The sequence below is a fragment of the Echinops telfairi genome, unplaced genomic scaffold (assembly GCF_000313985.2).
Source record: "Echinops telfairi isolate 266 unplaced genomic scaffold, ASM31398v2 ScPeMD7_21;HRSCAF=78, whole genome shotgun sequence".
Taxonomy (NCBI): domain Eukaryota; kingdom Metazoa; phylum Chordata; class Mammalia; order Afrosoricida; family Tenrecidae; genus Echinops; species Echinops telfairi.
In genome coordinates, this window is record NW_022103918.1 from 16,927,848 (window position 1) to 16,955,331 (window position 27,484).

General features: G+C 44.1%; 1 protein-coding gene and 1 pseudogene across 1 annotated transcript in view; both read right to left on the bottom strand.

Moving 5' to 3' along the window:
- Positions 1–27,474, bottom strand: part of TMTC1 (transmembrane O-mannosyltransferase targeting cadherins 1) — a gene marked incomplete at its 5' end in the record, with an annotated part of 332,295 nt that extends 304,821 nt beyond the window's left edge. Inside the window, 2 exons of the mRNA XM_045288470.1 lie at positions 9,757–9,934; positions 27,290–27,474. Coding sequence (XP_045144405.1) covers positions 9,757–9,934; positions 27,290–27,474 — 363 coding nt within the window. The remainder of the gene's footprint in view (positions 1–9,756; positions 9,935–27,289) is intronic.
- On the bottom strand, positions 3,696–3,823 carry LOC115869119 (annotated as a pseudogene).
- Positions 27,475–27,484: the final 10 nt, after the last annotated feature.

The window sequence follows — 27,484 nt, forward strand, 5'->3', positions numbered from 1 at the left end:
TATGAACTATGAAGGGTTCATGAGGGTGGGGGCAGTGGGGAGAGAGGGGGAAAATGAGCAACTGATATTAGGGGCTAGAGTGGGAGGCAAATGTTTTGAGAATGATGAGGGCAACAAATGTGCATATATGCTTGACACATGGATGTATGTATGGATTGTGATGAGAATTGTACAAGCCCCCAATAAAATAATTTTAAAAAAAAACTAAAAATAAAATAAACCAAAACCCATTTTCATCCAGCCTATTCCAACAGATAAAGACTCTATATAGAGTTTCTAAGACTGTAAATCTCTCTGAGAGCAGACAGCTTCATCTTTTCCCCACCTACAAAGTAGCTGGTGGGTTTGAACCTCTGACCTTGTAGGAGCCCAACCCCTAACCTATAGAGCCACCAGGGACATGAATTACATAACTTATCTTCAAGTACTTACAAAAATTAATATTTTATATGTTGAAGAGAAAAGGGAGGAAGAATGGTAAAGATAATATAGCCAGATGTAAGAATTAATGTGGATTGCTTTTGTAATCTTTGGTTCTTTTTTTACATTGCTTTACAAAATGTGTTACTTCAGAAAGGGGATGAATTGGAAGGCAGATAGGAGCAGATGGCTCAACTCAATCTTTGTATTTTACCACTGCTTCAGGTGGGTATGAATTTCTATTATAATTTTATTTCAATCCAATAAATAGAAATACAAGGGGAAACTGGGATACAGTGCAAAGAATCCTTCGCACAGAAGGTTACAAAAGTCTGGAACTAAATCTGAGAGGAAGAAGAAGAGACCACAAGAAAAACATACAGGGTTGGCATTTCCAGCAGAGAAATTAGTCCCACCCAAGCTCCAAAGGACTGGAAGTCCATCTGGGAAATGTACCTATAAATACCCTCATACAACGCACACGCTCTGCGGTCAGAGAGGAGCGGCAGTGAAAGTGCTTGGAGCGGGACCACACCAGGTTTCAGCCCTGGCTTCTCCACCTGCCTGTAACAAGTGTTTCCTCAATGCAAATGCTTTATTGTTACCTTTTCTATCTTGTTTTCCTCCCCTCAGTTTTGTTGATATGTAATTCACATATCAAATAATTCAATAGTTCAATCACATCAAGAAGAGTTGTACAATCATCACCACAATCACTTTCAGAATAGTTCCTTCATTCTTGTACTCCTTGTTATTAGCTCCCCATTTCCCCCCACCTCCCCTGACCTACCCCCAAGGGACCACTAATCCTGTTACTGTCTTTACAGATTTACCTCTCCTGAATTTCAGATATAGAAGAACCATTTTTTAAAAACTAACCAGAATAACACAAGTTATTCTTGTGTGACTGTGATGACTGAAGTGACAGGTATATTAAGTACCTGCTCATTAAATGTCTGTGTCCATCTCCCCTTTCCCTTTCCAAGGAAGGGGATGGGGGTCTCCAGGACTGAGGTTGGATCTCCTGGGTAGCTTATGGAAATCATCCTGTTAAAGTTTACATGGATGAGGTTTTAAATAAGCTCGTTTCAATAATTCAATAAGCTTACTAGTTAAAGACTTAGTTACAGTTCAATTACAAGGCATGTGTCTGGATTGACATCAAGTCACAGATACAGAAAAACCACCCTCCTGCCTACACACCAACATCAGGCACAGCGTTCAAGAAAGCTGTTAGCAGAACAGAGCTGAATGCCATTACCTAATTTGGCTGCTTGGACCACTCAGTTTATTGATTGATTTACAAGGAATTAGAATGCAAAATCAGGAAGACAGTACGTTTTAAGGGTGGTAGGCAGTGAGAATGTGGTCTTAAGGTCCAACTCCGATTCAGAGTCTGTAAGGTAACAATTGCGTGCAGCTCACATTTCTCCAGGCTACCCAAGCGTAGCTCAGCATTACCTGCAAGACCCCTTCCTGCGAGTTAAACAAGAGAGCCCTGCTCTCAAGCACGAGGTCTTGAGACAAGACCCTGAGCTGGAGGGACACCTCTCACAGTACAACTAGATGTACCCAACTCAGACAAGACATGCACACTGACACTGGGTGTGCAAAGCTGGAAGGAGGCAACCAGAAGCTAGACGAGCATAACTACTGTCTTACAGGTGCAGAGCAAAACTTTGCTTCTCACACGGATGCCAGGGAGTATTGCTGGGCAGCCGAAGCAGTGGGGCGTGCCAGCTGGATGTGCCCAGGGGTCGAGAATGGAGCATCGCTTGGGGCCCACGTTCCGAGGGAGTGTCCAGACTCCAGGGGAAGTTCCAAAGCAAAGGCGTTCATTGAATAGCTACTCTGTTGATTATTGAGTACAGTATCTCTCAAAGAACTGAGGCGGATTTCAAAAGGCAAGATGCAATATCCATGCCAGTCATTCCCAGTGACTCAATTAGTCAATGTCACCACAGTCAATAATTGTGGGTTTTACTCCAGTCAACAAACATTTTCCAAAATAACCCTCTTTTGACTCTCCCACAACCAAAACCAAACTCAGGGCCATCAAGTCAATGCAGACTCGTAGCGACCCTGGTGGGTTTCTGAGACTGTAGCTGTTTATGGGAAAAGAAAGCCCCGTCTCTCCCAAGCAGCTGCCGGTGGTTTTGAACTGCCAACCATTCAGATTGAAGCCTAATGCAAAACACCATTACACCACCAGATGCTAAGTTTCCTGTGGCAGGTTATCCATCTGGCATTCAAAAAAATCCTCCCAGCTGGCATAGTATCTGACAAATAGGATATTAAATACGAATCAAGGAGAGTATATCATCATAAAGAGAAAACAACTAAGAACACAAAAGGAATGCAACTGGGCCAAGGATCCGGGAAGGCTTTTGGAAGGGGTGGCCTGTAAACGGAGACTTAAAAGACAGATGCCAAGGTTTTTAGGAAACTGAGAATAGGCAAGTATGGATCTTAGGGCAGAGAGGGAACAAAAAGTGCATTCTCAGCAGAGGAAACAACTGGGGCAGAGAAACAGAGGTCTGAAAACATACAGGCCGTTTCCAGAGGAACACAGGCAAAGGCACCTGGAGTGAATAAAAAGGAGCATGGGCAACAGGAAGCAAACACTGACTGTAAGTTAGAGTGAACTGGACGCAGTTCTATTACCATGTGCGTAAGGAGCTGGGAAGTAAAAAATCCAACTTGCTCAATCACGGTATAGGTATACATTTCAGATCAAACCAAACTCACTGCCATCAAGTCGAGGTGGGGTCATAGCGATCCTAAGGGATAGGGTAGAACTGCCCCCCAGTGAGGTTCTGAGACGAACCCTTGATGAGGGCGGAAAGCCCCATCTTTCTCCCACAGGGAGTGCCTAGTGCTCTGGAGCTGCTGACCTTGCAGCCAGTAGCCCAATGCATAACCTCTATGCCACCGTCTCGGACTGCAGACCTTCATCACCAAGGAGGTAGTTGTAATCCCAGAACTGCAGCCTCTACACTTTCAGAAGATATATGGAAAAAACACAATTGGGTAGAATTTGAGCAATGTCACATGCAGATCTCCTAACAATGCTGACAGCACTACAAAGACTCACATGTGGGAGCCACCAATGTAAGAACGTAATCTGCTTCCTAGTTTGCTTTGTTCTTGGAATCCCAAGAAAAGAGGTGTGTAATGGTAAACTCGCTGTTAGCAAGTCGATTTTGACTCATGGTGACGCCATGTGGATCAGCATAGAACTGTGCTCTATAAGGTTTTCTTTTCTTTTTTCTCTTTTTTGTGCAGTTGAGTTTCCCAAATTTGGGGAAATGGCAGGGGTCAGCCCATCCGGAGTGCAATGGGTGAGCCTCGCCCTGGGAAAACCACCTTCATGATCATGGGATCTCCCCTGCCAGGTAAGTCTATACGGTTTTCAATGGCTGATTTTTCAGGAGTAAATCACCAAGCCTGTTTTCTGAGGGGCCTCTTGGTAGATGCAAACTTTCACACTTGCAGTTAAGAGCAGAGCATGTTAACCATTTGCACCATCCCATTACTCATACCAATAAATGTATTCACATTATTTTTCTCTGCAAAGATCGCTTGTTAGTACTAGACACAACCAGGGGCACATGCTTAATGCATGGCAACAGCTACAAGGCGGGTCAAGCGACTAGCTCATCAGCCTTCCTTTCCTGTGTGTCTCAGTTTGGGGTCAGCCTTTGCCTTCAATTCTACTGGCCAACCTTTCCTGCGCGTGCTTTTGACTTGATGTAAAGGGATTTCTTCTAGCCAAGTGTTATTCCAATGATGATTGTAAAATTTAATTCCCATAGAACTATAATAACTTGGCCCATTTTCCCTACTCCCTTATTGATTTTTTCCTCATGATTCAGAGTTCAGAAAAACAAATTCCTAAAAATATTTTCAGGAAATTCCTCCAAGAATCACAAAGATCTAAGTGAGGAAGGTCTGGGCCTACTCTAGTCATTAATATAATCCATTACTGAGCATGTAGCTGGTATATAATAGTCACACAAAGATAGTCTAAAATATTGAGTAGATGAATGAATTGGCCCACCTGCTAAATTTGGAAATCATGTTCCTCTCCTTTGGGGCTCTTCTTTTACCTTTTATCTATGTATGTATATGTACTTTAGATTTTCTATGAGCTCATGACCAAATGGTCAGCAGGGACCTTGCTGTCCATCCCACATGTGCCCCCGGCCCGTACCAGAGTGTCCTGCACCAAGAAAGTTCTCATGAACCATTTGCTGCTTATGTGATCAATTAAACAAGCCCAGCAGTCTAGCTGACATTAGTTTGTTTAAATCAAATCTCACCCTTCCCCTCAATTTAAATCTCTAGCCTTCCTGGGATAATTGTAGTCTGAGGAAATGTTTCCTACTAAATCCTCTCACGACCACTGCCCCAGGCCCTATCCCATGCCCCTGCTTCCATGGTCTTTTTCTCCATCTAACCCCAACTTTTCTAGAGTCTGCATTGCTGTTCTCTATTTCTCTGCCCCCACTCCACGAACCTCCAAATTGGAAACCTGCCCTGAGTGCTGTAAGCAATCACAGCTTCTTGCTTTTACGCCACAGTATAAATTGTTCTGTAGGTGAAATTACTCTGACTCCTTCGTACACTTCTCATCTTGACTGTACATGCTTTCTCTGACACTGTCTCAACAAATGCCCACCTCTCAGACTCCTCTGACCCCTTCTTGTTTCCATAGGATTAGTTTTCAATTAATACACAGTTCCTGTTGGAACCCTTCATTAAAGGTCATTTTACCATTTTGGTAAAAGGAGAAACTCCTATTTTTTGAATTCTTAAACCAGAATTCTAGAATTTTTAAACTCTATCAGCTCATGATCATTCTGCCCAGGATGATCTGCATATCACGCACTTGTTCTCTGCGAGCCCTGTCATGACTGTCACCGCCCCACTACCTTGTGTAATCTTGCCATTAACTGGGCCCCAGACACTCCAAGCATGAATTTTCAGCTGTATTTAAAAAAACTCATTTTCAGAAGTCTAACAAGGTCTATCTATGGTCTTAAAGCATTGTGTGTGAGCCATCAGCTGTGGCCGACTGCCACAGGGTGCTCCTTAAACACTTTCTTCATGTTCTATGCAAAATGAACATTAAACACTATCCCTTTCATATTTTTAAGTTCGTATCTAAAATTTTCATAGTTTTAATAACTGAAAAAGGTCTAACTTCCAGTGCCTTGTACATTGTGTCTCCAAACAAAGACTAGCGCTCATGTTGTAAGTACAGCTGAGGAGCTCGTATCATCAGAGCATTATGAAGCACACACAATGACCCCGCTCTTTCTTGAAATGCAGGCACTTTACATCTCTTCTTGAACTCATATCTCCCTCTTATTCCCAACCTCAGCATTTTCTTAATATATTATATAGCTAAGCTTTAAACTTGTATCTTTCTGCAATGATATATATCTTAATTTTAAAGTATCCTGTAGCCATAAGCTTCTGAGAAATAATTTTTATGGTTATTCTTCCAATTATTAATATCAGTTGTCATAATTTACAATAGATCACAAATTTAAAACACAGATTTTTAAGTATGAAACATAAATATTCACCTCTTAGAAATGTAATGTTTCTTTCCAATATATGGCTAAGTACCATCACGTTAGAATGAGACACATGCACTATCGATTCCATTCCTATTTTTTTTTCTGTATATATATTGTTCACACAAATGAGAATGGATGTAGCTATGGATTAGCAGGGATTTAATTCTCTACATTCAAAAAGAAGAAAAAAACTTACTGCCATTGAGTCAATACTGACTCATAGTAATCTGTCAGAGGACAGGGTGGGGCTGCCCTGATGGGTTTCTGATGCTGTAACTCTTCATGAGCGTAGAAAGCCTCTCTTTAAAAAGGCGGGATAAACAATCCAGAGGACACCGGAGAGGGAGAGATGGAAGAAAAGAAGGGAGATACAACAAATCCAGGGACAAGGGAAAAATAAGGGCCTAAAATTGATGGCGAGGAGGGCAAAGCATGCTTGGGGGTGCTCAATCAAGGGAAATGTAGCCGAGAGGAATTACCAAAACCCGAATGAAGGCCAAACATGGTAGTGGGACAGGAGAAAAGTAAAAGGAAATAGAAGAACTGTCCTGGGAGGCACAGGACAGTTGTAGAGGTCTATACACAGGCATGTATATATGTAAATACATTTATATACAATGACAGGGAATAGAGCTATGTTATTTATTTATAAAATATTACGGTAGCAGATGGACACTGGGCCTCCACTCAAGTACTCCCTCAACGCAAGAACAATTTGTTCTATTAACACAGCACTCTGTGATGTTCACCTTCCATGACACGATCGCTGAAGACAGAATTGATACATAAACAAATATGGTGAAGAAAGCTGATGGTGCCCGGCTATCAAAAGATATAGTATCTGGGGTCTTAAAGGCTTGAAGATAAACAAGCGGCCATCTAGCTCAGAAGCAACAGAGCCCACATGGAAGAAGCACACCAGCCTGTGTGATCATGAGGTGTCAATGGGATCAGGGATCGGGCATCACAGACCCAAAAACAACCAAACAAAAAGCATATCAATGGGAATGACAGAGGGGGCAAATTGGAGAACCAAAGCCCATCGGTAGTCAATTGGACACCCCCTGTCAGAACAGCCAGAAGGAAGAGAAGTGCCAGTCAGGGTGCAGTATAGCACTGATAAAACACACCACCTTCCTCTAGTTCTTTAATGTTTTCTCCTCCTCCCTCCCACTACCATTACCCCAATTCTATCTTACCAATGGTACAGATAAGAGCTTGAAACACAGGGAATCCAGAACAGATCAACCCCTCAGGACCAATAAGGGGGCAGCGATACTAGGAGGGTAAGGATGGGGGGGGGCGGGATCGGACAGGGTTGCGGGGAACCGATCACAATGATCGACATGTGGCCCCCATCCCAGGAGGACAGACAGCAGAAGGGTGGGTGAAATGGGACAGCAGTCAGTGTACAACATGAAAAAAACCCAATAATTTATAAATTATCAAGGGGGCAAAGGGGAGGGAGGATGGGGGGGCGAAGGAGGGGGAAAAAGGAGGAGCTGATGCCAGGGACTCAAGTAGAAAGAAAAAGTTTTGAAAAAGATGATGACAATATATGTAATGATGTGTTTGACAAAATGGATATATGTATGGGTTGTGATAAAAGGTGTAAGAGCCCCCAATAAAATAAAATTTAAATTAAAAAAGAAAGAAAGCCTCTCTTTATCCCCTGGTGTCACTGAAGGTTTCAAACTGTTGACCTTGTGATCAGCAGCCCAACCTGTAACCACTGTGCCCCCAGAGCTCACTCCTCCAAAGTCACCTGCAAAACCTCATACTGAGCTCTCTTCCTGCATCATTTATAACCAGGTCCTCCTGTAATTTAATCCCTATCACTAAGTCAACTGTCTTCATGACTTTCAAAAGCAGGCTTCACTAAGACTTATTCCAGACTTCGTACATTTTCACTTAGAGGCACCTTGTTAAGTTAAATATTCTCAGAAAGGATTGGGAAACTTAAATTGTCTGTACTTTTGACAATGTAATTTTTCTAAGTATTATTTTCTTTATTACACATTCTGAATATATTTTTTTCAAAACCCTGGGCTTACACATTTAGTATTTTGTTTGTGAAAAAATGTCCATCAAATAGCCTAACTAGGAAGACCAGTCAGTCCTCATAGCAAACAAAATTGTCAAACCAGTCCCCTGATGTCCATTCAAGTAAACATTATTACGTATCCCCCATGAAAACTACCCCACTTCTGAATTCTGAACATCTACATAGACCACTAAACTGCCTCTTGTGCCACAATGTAGTAGTCACAGAATATGCACAGGGAAGAATATACTAAGCCCTATTTGAGTTTATAATACCTTCATTAAGGAAGGCTTTACTGACATTAATTTATTAAAACACCTTTCCTTTATATGGTGCCTTGGGGGTTTGTGCAGCCAAGGAATAGCAAGATTCTAACGAGGGAGGAGCCCTGGTGGCATAGTGGTTGTGCACCGGATTACAAGCTGCATAATGTTCTCAGTTCAAAACCAGCAGCCACGCTGAGGGAGAGACAGGACTTCTACTCCCGTAAACAGTTTACAGTCGCGGAAACGCACAGGGACAGTTCTCCCCTGTCCTATGGGGTTCACCATGAGTCAGGATTGACCCGCTAGAGTTTGGTTTTGGAATAAATGATGGGTAGTCGTTATTTTTGCTCAAGTTCGAATAGGGCACTGTGAAAGAAGAGACAAGAAGAGGGAACCACCGTGCCCCCTTTGCCCCAGTCGTGTTCTCAGGCAAATCAACTTCTGGAAAGTCCAAGAGCAAGCCATGGCTCTGGGAACAAGTCTTTTAAAATGGTGCTAACCATGCAATGTCTTTGTGTACCCCTAGCATTCCACGTGAAATAAACCAGCCGAGGCTGCTAAAACAAGAGAGCTCAGCACTGCTACCTGGGTGCATGACTAAGTAAATGTTTTCAAGGGGGCTGTGGAGTCCCAAAGGAGCCCTTGTTGCAGAGTGGGCTCCACATTGTACTGCTGACTCAAGGCGCAGTGCAAACTCACCTGCCAACACACAGGAGAAAGAGGAGGCTTTCTGCTCGCACGAAGATGTACAGCCTCGGCAGCTCCGAGGGGCTCTGTGAGCACTGCCTGCTCGCATGCACATGCAGTCGCCCTGAGTCAGCGTCAGCGCCACAGCCACGGGCAGATTTCTTTCGTTTTATTTTCAGTTTGGGTTTGAATAGATCCGAACAGTCCACACTTTCTAAATCAATTCTCCACACCGACAGCATACCTATTCTTATTACATGACTTGGGATGCAATTTGTCAGTCTCCGAAAGGCTGGAGAACTTGAAGAACTGACGTTCGAACTTGAATGGTCCTCCTACCTAGCACTCACAGTTCTGCACCACAAACATCATAATTATAAAGAAGAGTGAAAAGAGAAATAACATGAACAGAGAAGCAATGCTCAGCATGATACCTATCTCACAGTGCCCCTTGCTGTTGAAAACACACGGGGACTTACATGGTCTGCAAATTAAAAACAACAACAACCTGTAATCATGTATTACGATCAGTAATAAAAATTGTGGTTATTTAGAAGAGCAGTTGATCCTGGAGGTAGAGTCCAGGCAATTTTCAACATCTACCAGAAAAGTTGTCAAACAGAACAACTGTACATAAACACTTGAGTGGAGTTTTCACTTCACATGATTTTGAAAGGGAAAAAAAGGATCAACTTAGCTCAGACAGTTTCCTTATTGGGTCATTATTGCACGGAGTTCCACTTGCACTTACCGCCTCGGTGTGAATCGGATGCACGGCGAAAAGCAGCGCCGTGACGAAAGCCAGCCCGCGGTGCTTGAAGACAGCTTTGTCACACGTGTGCATCAGCACGAGGGTCACCAGGCAGTGCAAAATGACATTGACTGCATGGAAGTAGAATGGGTTCATGCCAGTTAAAAATATGTTTAGCCTGTTTAAAAACAAACAAACAAACAAATGACATTAGCCACAACTAGAATGTAAACACCAGAAAAAGAAGCGGGAATCGATCATGCAACCTATGCGATGACTTCTGCCATGACCTCCGCCATCTGGTTAGTCTATGTATTCAAATAGGGGCCTGCAATGGTTTGAGACGGAAGAGCTGATCCTGTCTCTCACAGCAATTTGAAACTTATTCAAGAGCCATAAATATATTTTTACAAAGAAATAAAATCACCATGCTCTAAATAATATCCCGTCAACATTTTCTGTTTTCCTCCAGAGCCACGTGTACTTAGCACAAGACCCCGTTTCTGACCGGTAACGAAGTCACTCCAGACACAAATACTACCAACCAGAGAGTCTTGTCTCCTAGGGGGGCTCTGCAACAGAAGGGGGGCATTGTTTCTCCCCTCACTGGCTAGTGCACACCCCCAGTGCGCTACTGCTACTGCGAAGCAGCTGAGGGTAGACAGGCAAGTCCCCAGGGCCCGAGTCAGGGTCACAGCCACTGAGGAGGAGGAGAAACCACGGAGACCGTGACTGGGGTCACAGCTGTGATCACCCAGGCTCCACTGGGCTCTCTCTCGGCCACGCTGCCAGCCCGAACCCAGTGTCCATCTGTGAGCCTCACGAACGGCCCGAGCTAAGAATCTGCAGGGCCCCTCCGTGCTTATGGCCAGCTGCAGCTGGACTGGGAGGGAAAGCAAAAACACAGCATTTCTGTGTCTAGGAAATGCTTCCTAACACATGCCCCCCGCCCAGACCGCAGACCTCCATTCAGAGAGGATGACAGACAAACTGTGAAGCTCACTAAGGAAAAAGGAAATCTACTGGCCCACATCTGAAAAGATGCTCTCCTGAGAGGGAAATGCAAGGCACACTTACATTTATCTTCACACTCAATAACATATCATGTCTCCGAATGAGTCTGTAAAGTACCAAAACATAATACTCCAACAGGGTAACGCTGTCCTGCCGTGTCCCGAGGAGGCAGGAACGCCTCCAGGGCAGTGGGGTAGTCCAGACCATTTTGCCAAAACAGCAGTCCCCGCTTTGTATTCCGCTCGTACTACGGAGGCCTGGTGGCACCGTGGCTGCACAGAGCTGCTCACCACGAGGTCCGATTCTGGAACCCACCAGCTGCTCCGAGGGAGAAAGAGGGGGCTGACTGCCCCCATGAAGACCAGGGATCAGAAACCCACAGAGGCCGTTCCACTGTGCCCTCCAGGGCTGTTGTAAGTCAGAAGCAACTTGGTGGTAACGGGAGTGGTTTGAGCTTGCCCTGGATCTGCTTCTCTTCTCTTTGCTGAATCAAATGGCGAATGTAAAGATGGACACTAGAGATAAAAGATGCATATTCTGAACACCTGGTTCATGCTTTAGGCTACAGAATCTGTGAATCTCAAATTGGGCTCGAACATCAAGGTGTCAGCTGATTTAAGTTACTTAATGACTCAATTTACATTCCTGCCGCAGTACTACCCCAAACCAAAACCTACTGCCATCTAGGTGATTCTGACCAATGGCGATCCTATAAATGGTTTCAAAGGCTATAAATCTTTACAAGAGCAGATAGCCTCTTCTTTCTGCCTTGAAGGAGCTGGTGGATTTGAACTCATGACTTCGTGGTTAGCAACTCAACGCTTACCTGGCGGCACTCCCGGGGCTCCTTTACAGTACTAAAGGTCTACTTACAAACAGAAAAATGAAATGTAGCATGGAATCTAGCTCCGGGCCATGTGAGACTTGGTTCCTCCATGGTATGTGAGTAGACCTAGGGGTGTGCACACGCCAAGGTCCCTAAGACAGGAGCCTGGCATGAAGTACCCTTCCCACATCTGTTGGGATGGGAAACGGGTCGTGAGCTGGCACCCATTATCTACGGTTGTTGAATCAATTCTATCTCAAAGCACCCTTAGAGAACAAAGTAGAACCGTCCTTGTGGGTTCCCAACACCGTAAATCTCTCTGGCAGCAGAAAGCCCCATCTTTCTCCTTCGGACAGAGTGGTTTGGATTGCAGACCCTGCAGCTGGTAGTTCAACGTGTAATCCCCCACAGCACCACCAAGGCTCTGTACTGAACTGGTAGGTCCGACAAAAGCAAAACAAACGCACGCCCTCAGTATGTGCTAGCGCAGTGGTTCTCAAGCTGTGGGTCGCGACCCCTTTGGAGGTCAAACGACCCTTTCACAGGGGTCGCCCGATTCATAACAGTAGCAAAATGACAGGGATGAAGCAGCAACGAAAATAATTTTGTGGTTGGGGGCACCACAACATGAGGAACTGAATTAAAGGGCAGCGGCATGAGGAGGTTGAGAACCACTGCTCTAGCACAAATGGACTCACGTAGAAAGACAGATTCTGAAATTTGGAAAGACCCGACGAGAAAGCTGGAAGACCACCCTGGCAAGGCCTCGTTCTCGGAGAATTCAGGCCCAGTTCCCGCACCATCCAGCCCCGAGGTTGACTGAGCCCTGGGTTTCCTACTCCACCATGCTATACTTGCTAGACAAACTCGGCTGCTCCCTCAAAATTCAGCCACACAGTCTCATGGGTGGCCAGGCTGCAAGGTCTCTAGGTTGATGATGAAAAGATGAGGAGGCTTCAAACGTTTATGGAACGCTTCCATGGTCCTTTTCACGGCGCATTTCCACTTCTTGAAGTACGCAACAGCACACACGCCACTCACAATCTCGGCAGCAGGTATCACTCGGGGACGTGCCTGACAATCTTCTAGTTATGTAACCAGTCTCCCCTCCTTTCCTAAGGAGCCCTCCCCAAAGTACATAAAATTAAACCCCCCAAAATCAAACTCACTGCCATTGAGTGAATGCTGATTCACAGGACCCCGTAAGGACGGGGTAAAATGGCCCCTGTGGGTTTCCAAGACCAACGGCAATAAAAAGCCGTCTTCCTCGCTTGGAGCTGCTGGTGGTTTTGAACAATGCAGGTAGCAACCCTGCATGTAACCGCTACACCACCAGGACCGTCATGTTATTGACTCCTGAATTTCCTACTTAACTTCTGCGATAGTCAACTTAACCTCATAGAGAGATCCTAAAAGACCATCGGGTTCCAGGCAGGCCTTCTTTACTGATGAAGCTAAACTATTGCTTGGTTTCAGGAAGACGAGGGAATATTTACGGTTTAATATTCAAAGATTATCTCAGGGCAATCCCTTGAAGGCACAGCCAGTGTACAGGACTCCAGAAAGAGTGGATTCCATGAGAATGTGAGATTCTACCTTGTCTTTTTCCTCTCTGAATCAAGATTCTTCTATAAAACTTTTGATTAAAATGTTCAGTAGCGGTAGCCAGACACCATCTAACTCTGGTCTTATGACAAACTGACCATACATGCATTAGCTACACATTTCCTCTTCCCACGCCTAACTCTCCTTCTTCCTCTGTGGCTCTAGGCAAATTAATAGAGCCATATTGGAGGCTTTGCATGGCTTCTAGTAACTGTGCCCTAAACAGTAAACTGGGAGAAAATAAACATTGGAAACATCCTATCATGGGCAATCATGGATCATAATAATGACTATGTGAACTGATGACTGGCATGGAGTGGTATATGTAATATAATTAATGGGAACAAAGACTTGGCATGACCCCGTTTGGTTTTGAAAAGATTTTTTAAATCCTCAAACATCTTACATGCATAGTAAAAATAGCAAAAGTTTAAAGCTACTTTTTAGAATAAACTTACTGTTAGCTATTTTTATGTTTAAAACTGAAGTACAAAAACACGACAGGGAACAGCTCTCAATGATATGAAATAACATACATGAGGTTTCGGATGGTTTTTGTTTTCATTTTTGTGCTGTTCTATAACTTCGCAATTTTCTACAAATACTTTATTATATATATTTTACTTTATCGTATTTACAATCATAGTAAGCCCTAGCTTTTTAAAGTTTTACCCAGAATAATCGTATCTATTCCCTTTTAACATGTAAAATGAAAATCATAGGGAGCTAGTACCTGCACTTGACTGCATGTCTAAGCTTGATCCTTCCACACTTCATGCTTTTGGCTGAATGTTGAAATGAAGGACGGTGCAAAAAGCACTGAATACCAAGGGACAAGGCAGAGAGGGCAAGACATCAAATAAACCAACTCCTCCCGCAGCTGACTGAGTCCTAGAAACGCTGTAGTTTAGACCATAAAGCTAGGTCTCATGCAACAAGTAGCAGCAATGTTTTTGAAAAGAGAACAAAAGACTTGTTATTGTTTTTGTCATTATTCCAGGGTATTTGTGTCCAACCATATGAAAAGTAAAAAGTACTACTAAAGATGGCGCTAATACTATAGTGCCACACTTTACGTAGTATTTAGCATATAGGCCCTTCCAAATATGATATGAAATGGTAGGCATGGGTCACTTTTGTGCAGTACTTACACGGTATCTGAAAATGTGCTCATTTTGCCCATGTAGATGATCATTTCTGGAAATTCAATTCGAAGTTAAAATGTGAAAAATAAATTGCTGAATGGGGAACCATTACAATGATTAAGCATCCTGTGAAAGTCCCTCATGTGCCTCACAGCAGTGAATCTACACTTGGAGAGATCACCAAAAATCTGGAATGAGAATTTCCCAGATGTCTAAATGGCACAGAAGGAACTACAGACAAGTGACTTGAAAAATAACACTAACACATTTCTAGAACATGGACTCTTTTTCAGAGCTGAAAAAAGATTCTGAATTAGGGGTCTAATAACATTCACAAAATGGGGCTAAATTAATTAACTTTATATTTTAATAGGAAAATCTTTAGCTCATCAAAGGTATTTATCAAAATCTCAGAACTTCTTTGCATACAAGATGGGATCGGATGGATTTGCAGTAAACATGGAGTGCTGAATAGTAAATCAGCATCTAATTAGACAGAGCCCTTCAATATGTGCCATGGGTTCTGACATTAACTCTGTTGTGTTCAATATTTTTATCAATGACTCAAAGGAAAATATAGAGTGCACGATTAGCAAGTGTGCAAAAGACCTGTATTTGGGAAGAAGTTAATGTACTAGATGAACAATTGAGCTGTGCTAAAATTTAAGCAGCTGAAGTTGTTAACTAAAGATAGAATTGCATGGGGGGGTGGGGGCAAGAGTAAAGATCCATACTGGATAATAAAGGAGCAGATATTGGAGAGCCAGATTAAAGTTGTATACATGAAATTGATCAAGGACTTTTGGTTGACCAAGAATTCAAGAAGCTCACGTGTACGGATCAGCAAAATGCATCAGGCCACAGACAGACAGAAAGGGGCTGCATAAGTTAAACTAGTTTCATTTTAATTTGATCCTACTATTTACTGAGTTCTTACTACATGCCAGGGGAGGCATGGGGTCCGGGGATACAGACAGACATGGCATCTGTTTTCTAAGTAGTTGGAGAGAGAGAGAGAGAGAGAGAGAGAGACACTGAAAGACATAATTATTAAAGAATTCCAGCAATGGAATAACCACTAAAGCTAGTGACAAAGAATTTGAAGAATTCTACCAACTTCCTCAGTCTGAAATGTATCAACTATGTTATTAAGATGCATTGATAATTCCTGGCAATTGGATTGCTAAAGTCGAGGGAAAGCAGAGGATTAAACCAAAACTGAACCCAGTGCCACTGAGTCAATTCTGACTCATAGCAACCATCTAGGAAAGGGGAGAACTGCCTCTGGGGGTTTCCAGGACCAGAACCTTCCATAGGAGTAGAAAGCCATAGCTGTCTCCCTGGGAGCAGCTGGTGGTTTTGAAATGTTGACCTTGTAGCTAGACAATATGGCCAGGTGATACCACAAAGGTTGGTGATTACATGATAGAATTTTACAAGGGCAATGACTTTGTAAATGTCTAACAACATAAATGGCAACTAAACCCACGCACCTCACCAGATGGAATACAGAGGAATCAAATAATAGTTGTAGGAAGAGGCTATGGAGAAGGCCAATGTCATCAGACTAAACTAGCCCAAGGGTCAGCTGTGAAGCAGCCCATCAGCTGCTCATATGCAAGTTCAGGTTGAAGAAAACTGAAATAAGTCCTTGAGAATCAAAAGACAATTTGGAATATATTCCATATAAATTTAGAGACCATCTCAAGAATAAATGTGATGCACTGGACATTAATGACCAAACCTAGGTGACTTGTGGGATGACATCAAGAATATATACATAAAGAAAGCAAAAGCTCATTGAAAATACAAAAAAGAAAATGAAGACCAAATCGGATGTCTCTAGAGACTCTGAAAATTGCCTTGAATATATATGTAGCCACATCAAATGAAAAAAAAATAAAGTGAAGGAGTTGAACAGAAAATTTCAGAAGACAGCTCAAGAAGACAAAGTAGAATATTATAAGGAAATGTTCAAAGACCTGGAGTTAGAAAATCAAAAAGCATGAATGTGCTCAACATATCTCAAGATGAAAGAATAGAAGAAGAAAAAACTAAGCCATGAGTTTTAATATTGAAGGATTGCATGGGCAAAATATTGATGACAGAAGCATCCAAAGACGGAATCCACAGTCACAATACTAAAAAGGATTAACGCAATCATTTCAAGAAGTAGCATATAATCAAGAAACGATGGTATTGGAGAAAGAAATCCAAGCTGCACTGCAGGCACACTGAAAAACAAGGCTCCTGGAAGTAATATAAAGTCGACTGGAATGTTTCAACAAGCCAATCAAGTGCGGGAAGCACTCAATCCCCTATGCCAAGACATTTGGAAGATAGCTACCCCGTTAGTTGACTGGAAGAGATCCACATGTATGCTCATTCCAAAGAAAAGACAGCATAATGTAGAAATTACAAATACCATCCTTAATATCACATGCAAGTACAATTTTGCTGAAGATCATTCAACAGGGAGCTGCCAAAATTTCAAGCTTGCTTCAGAAGAGAATGGGAAATGAGGGCTATCGTTAATGACATCATTGGATCTTGTCTGTAAGCAGAGAATATCGGAAATAAGTTTGTGCTTTATTGACTATGCAGAGGCATTTAACTGTATGGATCAAAACAGACTATGCCTAACATCGAAAAATATGAGGAATCCCAAACATTTCACTGTGATCATGTGGGACTTGGGCATAGAGCAAGAGGCAGTGGTTTGAACAAAATAAAGGAACACCACATGGCTCATAATCCATAGAGGTGTGTCAGGGAATACCTACTCTTTGACCATATGCTTTAACAATATGCTGGGCAAATAAGCCAAGAAGGTGCATTGGGATTGGAGGAAGATTTATCAACAACCTGCAACCTGCAGATGACACCACCTTGTGTGCTGAAAGCAAGGAGGCCTTCGAGCACTTCCTGATGACAAAGACCACAGTCTTCAGGATGGATTGTAACTCGATGTAAAAGAACAAAACTCACAACCGGACCAATCGACGGCAGCATGATAAATGGAGAAAAGACTAAAGTTGTGCAGGATTTCATGCTGCTTGGATCCACAATCAATGCTCTTGGAAGCAGCAATCGAGAAATCAAGACATAATGCATTGGGAAATTTGCTACAGAAGATCTCTTTAAAATGTTGAAAAGCAAGCTGTCACTTTGAGGGCTAAGTTTCACCTGACCGAAGTCATGGTATTTTCAATGGCCTCCTATGCATGTAACAGTTGGACAATGATTAAGAAAGATGCATTTGGATTATGGTGTTGGTAACGAATATTCAATGCACCGTGGATTGCCAAAGAACCACCCAATCTGTTGTATATCAAGAAGTACATCCCAAAGGTTCCTTTAGAAGTGGGATGACTTCTGACATGTCAATCAGGTGAGCCCAGTCCCTAGAAAAGGATATTAGTCTTGGTAAAGGAGGGCCAGTGAAACAGTGGAAGGCCTTCGATGAGCTGGGATGACAGAGCGGTTGCAAGCATGGGCTCAGACCTCGCTATGTTGGGCATGGGGTCATGATGAGCCGAGCCCTCTCCATGGCACTGGAGGGCAGGAAGGTTCCCGAGGGTTTCAGGAAGGCTGAAGAAGTGGTGGAGAAAAGGATGACCGGCCAGTCATACGAGGCTCCCCAGGGGACAGGATAGCTTTGCCACATCTATGGTTTTTCCAAATGTCTAATTAACTACCCCGTCCCTGGCTGTCACACAACAAATATATATTTTTTAAATGGATGAACATGTGAGTGAGTGAATAAGCAAGGGGAGGAGGAGGAGGAGATGGAGGTGTGGAGGGAGTGTGGTAGGCAGCCAGGTGGACTAACTGAAGGAATGCACTCATTCTACATAGCTGCCAGAGCAGAAATTAAGATCAATATCCACTGTGATCTTTTAAACAGACAGCCCAAAGGCCAGGTTTAGCCAGCAAATTGTTTGTTCCACCTGTACCTTTTCTTTTTTAAAGTTATGTAGATTTTAATATCAAGTATGTCACTGAACAAAAGTTCCACTTCGCTTGAAGATCAGAGGGCTTGCATATTTGGGTGCCCATTTGGGTGCACTAATATTCAGTGTGACAAAGTTCCTACCAGGCCCTAGCACACTCCTTACCGGAAGCCATTCACTTATCGTTATCTATGCTTTTGTTTTTCCTTTCAGTCAAAAGGGGCAGGGAGCATTTCTTGGACCTGCATGATTATCAAACCTTTGGAATCCAAAGAGGAAAGGACTGTTTTGAAGGAAAATGGAAGAAAGTATATTTCACCTGGTAAGAGTGCATGCCTCGTTCCCCTGGAAGCATGGTATGGCAAAGACAATAACCTTGGCAGCAGCTTATTGCACTCAAGTACTGTACCCGCCTGACCTTTTGTCATTAGCATTTCCAACCGCTAGTATCCAGATCACAAGGAGGCGGAGTTTATTCAGCTCAAATAACTAATAACATAAACAGGGTGAATAGAAATGCCTGGGCAGAAGAACGATGACAGCGCATCTGAATGCCATCTCTAAAGAAAGTACCTCGTGCCTCACTCCACCTGACGCCACCTCCATTATAGCACCTGACCAATCTTTGAAAACTCTCTCCTTCAGACTCAGAGCACTTTCCCCTTACACTGCAGGACATTTAGTCCCATTGTTGTATCCATGCATCCATTCACTCCTTCAGCACAATAGAGGTCCTAGATGAAAGGTTAGTGAATGAATACATAAATCTGTATTAAATTGGAAGCTTTGGAAGAGATTATCTTTTCCTTTGATCTCTAAGAATCTCTTATTATTTGAGTTAGTCACTTGGAAATAGGCTAAGCGGTAGAAAATAAAACATCGTTTCCCTGAAATAATCTTAATGACCTTCTCTGATGGTTGAATACCTCCCAGAAATTGCCAAATACAAACTCAGATTTATAACTGTAAATAATGCACCCTTATAAAACTATCCAAAAAGGTAGGGCCATAATGAATTCACAGCAACTTGAGGGTGCCGTTTTACAGGGAGAATGGCAGGGTCACATGACCCAGCACCAAAGCATTAATGAAACAGGGGTGGGCATGGCTTGTGTGCAAGAGGGCATGTGCTACCCTTGTCTCCTTACACTCTCACAGCCTGGAGACTGTCATCAACAGATAGCTCTTGTTTAATTTTCCTGTTTGAAAAGGAGCTCTACTTTAAAAAACTTATAACAAAGGCAGGCTGCATGCCTGGAAGGACACACTTTTCTTGCACACCCTAGGCCACAGGTTCCCAAACTTATTTGGCCTACCATCTCTTTTCAGAAAAACACAAAGGCAACAACTCAACGCCACCCCCGGCAATTACAAATGTTGGTCCTGTAGTCAAGATAAACTATAGGTATCTGCACTTGCAGCCCCACTGGTTCATCCCAGGGATGTTGCACCTTGGGAAACATTGCCCTTGACAATCTAGCCAAGCATTCTAGACCATCTTCATGCCTCTTACACGAGATGTAGAAAGCAAATGGTATCAAGCCACACAGCAGCCCAACTTTCTGAAAATGAATGTTCAAGGAGTTAAGGTCAAAAGTAACAGATCCAAAAGGCACATGTAACCATTCCTTTTAAGTCTGGGACACAGAAGTTGATGCTTACTTTCATGGCTGCTGTGGTAGTTACGTAATCTGTTGTCAATTTGAGAGGATTAAGAGTGAAGGGGTGGAGTCTAGCCTGTCTGTCAATCAGGTCGCAGCTTGAAGACCTCATTTGGAGACCCCCACAGAGATAAAGAGCTCACTGGAGGTGGGACACAGGCACACTCCCTGGGAGACAATGCAGCTGACAAGACACATGGAGCTGAGCTAGTGCTCTGAGCTGGAGGAGACGCATGGAGACCCCTGCCAGTGCTGAGATGCTTATGCCACTAGACCCACAAGACTTACCACCCACTGGCCTGTGATGTTCCTGCATTTAGCGTCATTGCATGTGTTGTGTGAGTCTGAAGAGGACTTTAAAGATTGGTATCAGACATATGGGGTAATATCGGACTTATGGACTTGATCTAGACTGGGCTGGGATGTTTTGTCAATATTCAATTGCTTTTGTATCTATAGGAGAGTCTATAAATCGTGTTTCTCTAGAGCCAACCCAGACCAACACAGCTGCCAAATCATTTGTAACTAAAAGATGCAAATTGAAGGGGGGGGGGGTTGTCTCTCTCAAAATCCAAACTTTTGAATCCTACAATCTTTACAGGTGCACATAGTAAGCTATCCTATATTTTAAGTCTGACATTTGAAACCACTCACTTTCACTCTAGGGTTTATATCATCATCATAAGTCTTTAATAAAACTTTAGCAAATGCGTAGAATACTCTAATCTAACAACCTAAACAGAAAGGGAATCAAGTGTTTAAACACTGCGACTATATCAAACTAGACCTGTTTTTTTCCAGGGCAGAAGATGTGTACAGAATCACAGACCTCAGCTTAGAAATCAGCCCCTCACAATGGTTTCACCTGAGCAGCCAGTCTTAGGAGGGTACTCACATGAACTTTTTAAAGTCCTCTCATATCTGCCTAATGAGTGAGTGAATCAACCTTTGACAGTCTCCCTGTTTTTAAGATGGAAAGGTCATTGTTTTTTGTTGTTTTTTTGGAGGGATTTTTTTTTACTATGATAGTTACATAATTTCACGTCAATTTGAAGATATATAGTAGTGTAGGGGTGGTATTCAACCTGTCAACCAGGTCATAGTCTGATGGTGACTCTGTGCGCGTGTCTTTCACATAAGGAGGGTCTCGGGAGCCTTTCCCCCCCTCTGCCTTCACCTTCCTGCTGGTGAGCCACCTGCGAGAGCCCTGTAGTGCTTCCACCGCCATTGGATCTACACTCTGAACCCTCCAGCCTGTGATCTTCCTGCATCCTGGATCACAGCATGGAGCTGTGTGAGTCTGAAGAGGGATGTACGGACTGTTATCAGACTTATGGACTTGGTATAGACTGGGCTGATAGAAAGCTCTCTCACCTTTCTGATTGTCACTGGATTTGTGTCTCTAGACAACCCAGATTAACACACTGACGTAGCTTCCTTCCCATTGCTTTATTGCTGCTGTTATTTGCCCGCGAGTATATTTCAACTCACAGGGACCCGTGTAAGAGCAGGACCTCCCCACAAGATCTCCTTGGATGGAATCCTTACGGAAGCAGGTCACCGGATCTCTCTCCTGCAGATCTACTTACTTACGGATAAGGATTGGTACTAGTAATAACACAACAGGGGCTTCTTCCCTGCGAGGAATAGGGTAAGGAACATACACACCAAAAACTAAGCACCCATCGAAATAATCGGAAAAAAAATAATGGGTGTCCTGGGTTTGGGGTCTGTGTTGAGTCAGTGTGTATAGTGGAGTAGAATGTTTTCTTCCTGCTATTCCAGCTACAGAGAGGTCAAAGTCAGCGAGGAATAAAGGCACAAAGCAGAGTAGGTTACTGCTACAGATTAAATGTTCTCAGATCCCTCTCCCTATTGTAGTCCCCAAATACTCCTGTATGCCCTTGGACATGATCTTTTATAAAGACTAGATAGAAGTTTGATTAGAAATATAAATGCATTAGCATTCCAAACTCACTTTAAGGAACACAAAGTGATGGCCGTTTGGATCCCTTAAGAGTTTGCCCAGAGAAGCAAAACAACCAGGAGTGATGGGGAATGAACGTGACCCAGGGATTTGACCTGTCACAACCCCGAGAGCCGGTTAAATAGGCACACTGCTGCTTCAGTGTCTGCAACAGAGGTCAGAAACCAGCAGGCTTTCATTCAGGGAGGGAAGCAAGGCAGACTCCAGCAGGGGAAATATGGAGCCCACGAGGAAGAACAAGCTTCCATGCCTGTTTCTCACCTGGCTCTGAAGCCCAAGTTTTAAAGATGCAAGCGGCTTGCCAAAAAGCTGGCACGCTTCCCCATGGCACTACACACACATCTGCACCCTGATTCCAAGCTGTGGAAGGAGGCAGGCTGGAGAGTGCTGGACTCGCTGGCAGCCTGGCCGGCGCTACACGCATGGCAGGAGAGCCAGTACTGCTGTGACAGCCTGCCAGAGCTAAGCTGCGACAACCCCCAAATCAACACGAGTCTTCTGAGTGAGAATGTGGCCACTTCAATTCCAAATCTTACAGAAATTCTTCTTGTTGCCAATCCTCACCTAGATGCATACAGGGAAGACATTCCTAAGAAGCAAACCATTGCCACCAAATGCCGCTAAATTGGCACTGTTGAAACGCTGTCATGTCCCTAGCCAGCTGCCCTCATTAGATGCTCTCATAATCCATTTCCTCATTTCAACTTTAAACCATTTATTATTTGATTAAAATAATGGTGAATCCCTTTCTATACATGCGACAAGCACTGTGCACTAGTCAATTATTTTCATTTTTAAGAAAGTTCTTCATCCTCAGTGTATGTGACACTCATTCAACGACTCCAAGACCATTTACTTTCAGTGATTAAAAAAAAAAGGGTGTGCCTTTTGTACTGCAAACACCCTGTAAGCCTTATGAAAAGACAAGTTACCGAGTGGGAGAAATTATTTGCCAGTCGTATTATATCTGAAAAAGAACTTGCATCCTGATAATTCTTACTTAAAATCCAACAGCTAAAAAAAAATTGAAAAACAAACAACAGACACTAAGGGACATTGCACCAGAGATGATAGATGTGCAGAGGGCAATAGAAATGAGTACATGAAACGATGTTCAACATCATTAGCTGTGCAGGAAATTCAAATTAAGACGACAAAGAACGGCGACACTATCAAATGCTGTAAGGATGCAGAGAAATGGGAGCACTCACCCATGGCTCGTGAGATAGCTGGAAAAGAGTTTAGCAGTTTCTTAAAAATCTAAACATTCACCTACCATATGATCTAGCAATATGACGTGGGCATTTATCCCAGAGAAATAAAACTTTTGTTCACATAAAATCTGTTCATGTCTGTTTATAGCAGCATTATTTGTAATAGCTAAAAAAAAATAGACATAACCCAAACCAAAACCAAACTGAATGCTACTGAGTTGATTTCAAATCACAGCAACCCGATAGGACAAAGGAGAACGGGCCCATCGAGTTTCCAAGGCTGAACATTCTGATGAAAGCAGACAGCCACTTGGGTCTTTGGTAGAGCTCCTAGTAGACTCCAACTGAATGCTCACCCACTGTGTCACCAAAGTCCGTGGGGAAACAACCCAGATGTCCTGACATGAGTCAGTCATTACTCAAGCTTCGGTGCATCGCTCCATGGAATACTACTCAGTAATAAAATGGATGAATTATAGATTCTCCAAACAAACGGAGTGAGCAATCCAGTATCAACAGGTTATACGGGCATGCTTCCCCATATGAAACAGTCTTCAAATTATAACATGAGAGCGCTCATCCTGGTGGTTGCGAGGGACCCGGGGGAGAGGTTGCACTAGGGTAGCATGAGGGGACCTGGTGAAGGAACTGTGCTGTCCCGTCGTGGTGGGCGCAAACAGCAATGCATGTCATAAAACTGCACAGCGCTACATAACCAAAAGAATGATGGAGCATGGATCAAATCGGAATATGGTGTGTGCACTGTAACAGTGTCAATTTTCTGGTTGTGATAGTCACCCTGGAGAGGTGTTAAAGATCTCCATTATTTCTTTCAACCATATGAGAAGATACAAGCATCTCAAAATGAAACTTAGAAAAAAAACAAACACTGGATTCAAAGTCTCAAAGAACTTTGCTCCAACAAGTATGAGTTGTATATATATTTGGCTAAAGGAGCCCTGGCAGCATTCTGGATGGACCTCTGATGGCTAACTGCAAGGTCAGTGGTTCAAACAAACCTGCCACTCTGTGGAAGAAAGATGAGGCTGTTGTTACCATAAAGATTTACAGTCTGGGAAAACTGATCGAGGGTCACTGTGAGTCAGAATAGACTTACTGGCAGTGTCTGTAACAGTCACATAATTTATATAGTGAAGTATGTAACCCAGATCAAAACCCAGTGGTGGGTTCAAACCACCAGCCTGTCAGTTAGTAGTTGAGCAGTTAATTATTTTGCCACCAAACCCCAAACCCAAACCTACTGCCATCAAGCCAATTCTAACTCAAGGTGACCATAGAGGGCAGAGCATAACTCTTCGTTAAAGTTTCCACAATGTAAATGTTTAAAGACCAGGCCTCACAGCCTCACAGGGAAAAGCGGAACTGCTACTGAGGGTTTCCGAAACTATAAATCCTTCTCCCACAGAGCAGCTGGTGGGGTTGACCACCAACCTTGCAATTAGCAGCCCAATGTTTATCCCATAATGCCCCCAAAACCAACCTACTGCCACTGAGTGTATTCCAACCCAAAAGGGATTCCCAAGGCTATAAATCTTTACAGAAGCAGACAGCTTCAACTTTCTTCCACAGAGTGGCTCTTAGGTTTGAACTGCGGACCTTGCACTTCACATCCCAAGGCTTACTTGACAGTACCACTTGGCCTCCTTAAATATGTAAAGGTCCCCTAGAACTTGTATTTTCCAATGTCTAAATAAAAATCATAAAGGTACAGGCTAATGCTTGCTTCTTGTGGAATATTTAATGTGGTTTTCTGTGTGTCCCCATCTTTAGAGGTGTATGGATCTAGCTCCATCAATATCAGCTGTTTACAGGCCCAGCTTCATGATATTGCCCCAGAAGAGGTCGTTTTACTCCAGGTGATGATTGTAGTGAAAGTCCCAGTCTTATTAAATCAACACATCCGAGCACAGAGAGGTTAGGCTTGCTCCCTCATTTGCAGTTAGTTTGGGGTTGCTCTCTAGATTTTAAGTCTCTTTCTCACTGTCACTGGGTTGGTGCTGACTCATGGCACCTCCCCTGTGGGTTTCCAAGACTGCTAATTGTTTACAGGAGTAGAAAGCCCAGTCTTTGGGACCACGCAGATCACAGCCCAACTCTATACCACGACCAGGGCTCTCGGTCTTTTCAAAAGGGGTAGGGACGGGGCGGGCACAGGTGTATCTTATCTATGCAATGAGATACACGATAGGAAGAGCAGTGCATCTTAGACATCAAAGCTGCTTTTCAGAATCAGATTACTACTAGTGAAGGGTTTCTCCCCTCAACCTCCTTCTCCTCAGCTCCTATTCTGCAACACACACACACAACCACCACCACCACCACCACCACTGCCTTCAGTTCTGGCTCACAGGGTCTCCTTTGGGCAGAGAACTACTCCATAAGGTTTCCAAGGCAGACTGTCACTCTCCTGTGGAGCAGCAGTGGATTTGAACTCCTGACCTCGCTGAACATTTAACCACAGCTTGGTTCCTTGTTCTGCAAACCTGTGCTCATTTTCTCCTCCCCTCTTCCCTCCCTCCACCTCTTTCTTTGATGACCTCTTCCTCGCCTGCATAAATAAAGGAACTTTAGGAAGTAGAGAAAGGTAAACCCTCTTCCTCACTCTCCAACAAAGGAGCACAGGTATTGGCCTTGATCTTTTGAAAGGGGCTCTCCTCCTGGCAGGATCCTGGATAATCCCCCTGGCCTTCAGGGCCCCACCCCCTCACTCAAATCAACCAATAACCCTCTTGTAATAAATGGAAAAGGTCATTCTAGAAGTTAAACATTTACATATGAGCCACTGAAGGGAATTTTAAGAAACATCTGGGAAATTCAAGGCGAAGCAATTCATTAGCCAAATTTACCTGTCAGCTCACCCCACCCCGTGGCCAACTTTTGAAAGTGGGAAAAGGGTTGCTGGGGAGTTTTTTTGGAATGAAATATGCAATCTCCCCTCCCTCCTTAAAGCCTTAAACTTTCTGTGCAAAAAATATGTCGAAGGGCTACGCAGTGTTCTCAGTTCCTACGCAGTGTTCTCAGTTCCTACTGTTCGCAGAAGTCATCGGAGCAGTAGTCAAGAGATCGCTGTCTCCTGGCCCGGGGCTGCCTTTCCAAGCAGCCTACCCAGTCTCCAATGACTATTATCGACAGGTTCTGATTACACGCATTGGAAAGTACTTTAAGACGCTGATGATACGAACCCAAATGAGTTCAGTCGTTTTGCCAGGCACACTGACTTAGGCTTCGATTCGGAGCCAAACGATAAAAGGCTGAGTTAAGCTCACAGCGAGTGAAAAGGCACTTGCCTCAAAATCAGCTCTTCGCCCTTAGCGTCGGCGGCTCACCCTCCTTTAAATTCAAGAAAATAGTCCAGCATACAAAACCCTGCCGCACCCTGGGTCCCCCTAACATTTTATTCACACCAGATATGCTGCATTATGACTCTGAGGTTATTAAAGAAAACTACTTCAGCTGGGACGCCAAGATCCCCGGAGGATTCCACGCTTTGGCGTTCATTTGCTTGGCACCTTTTTAAGGCTCGAAGCCCGGCGGTGGGGGCCCGAATGGATAGGAGCCCTGAGTAACCACAGGCGCCTGTTGGGGGAAAGGGGGGGCTTGACTGACTCCAGCCACCTCTACTACCCCCCAAACCCACACACGCCCCAGGGAGCTCAGATCCCCTGCCTCCGTTCATTGCGACGTTACCCTAGAGGAACTGATAGGCTCCCGATGTGCAAAACTGTCCAAAAAGCCACCGAAACATTCCCAACTTGGAAGCCACCTCGCCATCACCTCCACCTCGGAGCTCGCTGGGCCTGCATGGTCCCACTTGGCTGCCCTCCGGCAGGGGGGTGCGCAGGCGGCCTCTCCAGCCCTGCTCAGAAAGAAACCCGGGCCACGACCTCAGCTGCTTCAACTCAATCCCAACTCCTCAGCCCGCGCCACGCAAACCGCCCAGGAGCGCAGGGAAGCTGGGCACAGGACGGGGCAGAGCACAGCATGGGCAGCCCCGGAGGGAGAGAGGCTTGGGGGCGAGGGGCAACAGAGACACAGAAACGGCCCCCTCCCGCTGTCAGACCCGCAACTTCTCCCAAACCAGGGCGGCAATCCCAGGCAGGCACTCACTTAAAGGTGAGCACGCAGAGCGGCCGGTAGGACTTGTGACTGGTGTTCTCGGCCATGCCCTTGCCCCAGAAATCGTTGGCGAAGATGCCCCAGCCGAACGGGGCGTCGGGCTGCACGTCGGGGTTGTGGAGGATCGCCCACACGTCGTCGTGCACGAACTCGCCCTGCAGGGAGCGGCCGTAGCACAGGCAGCTC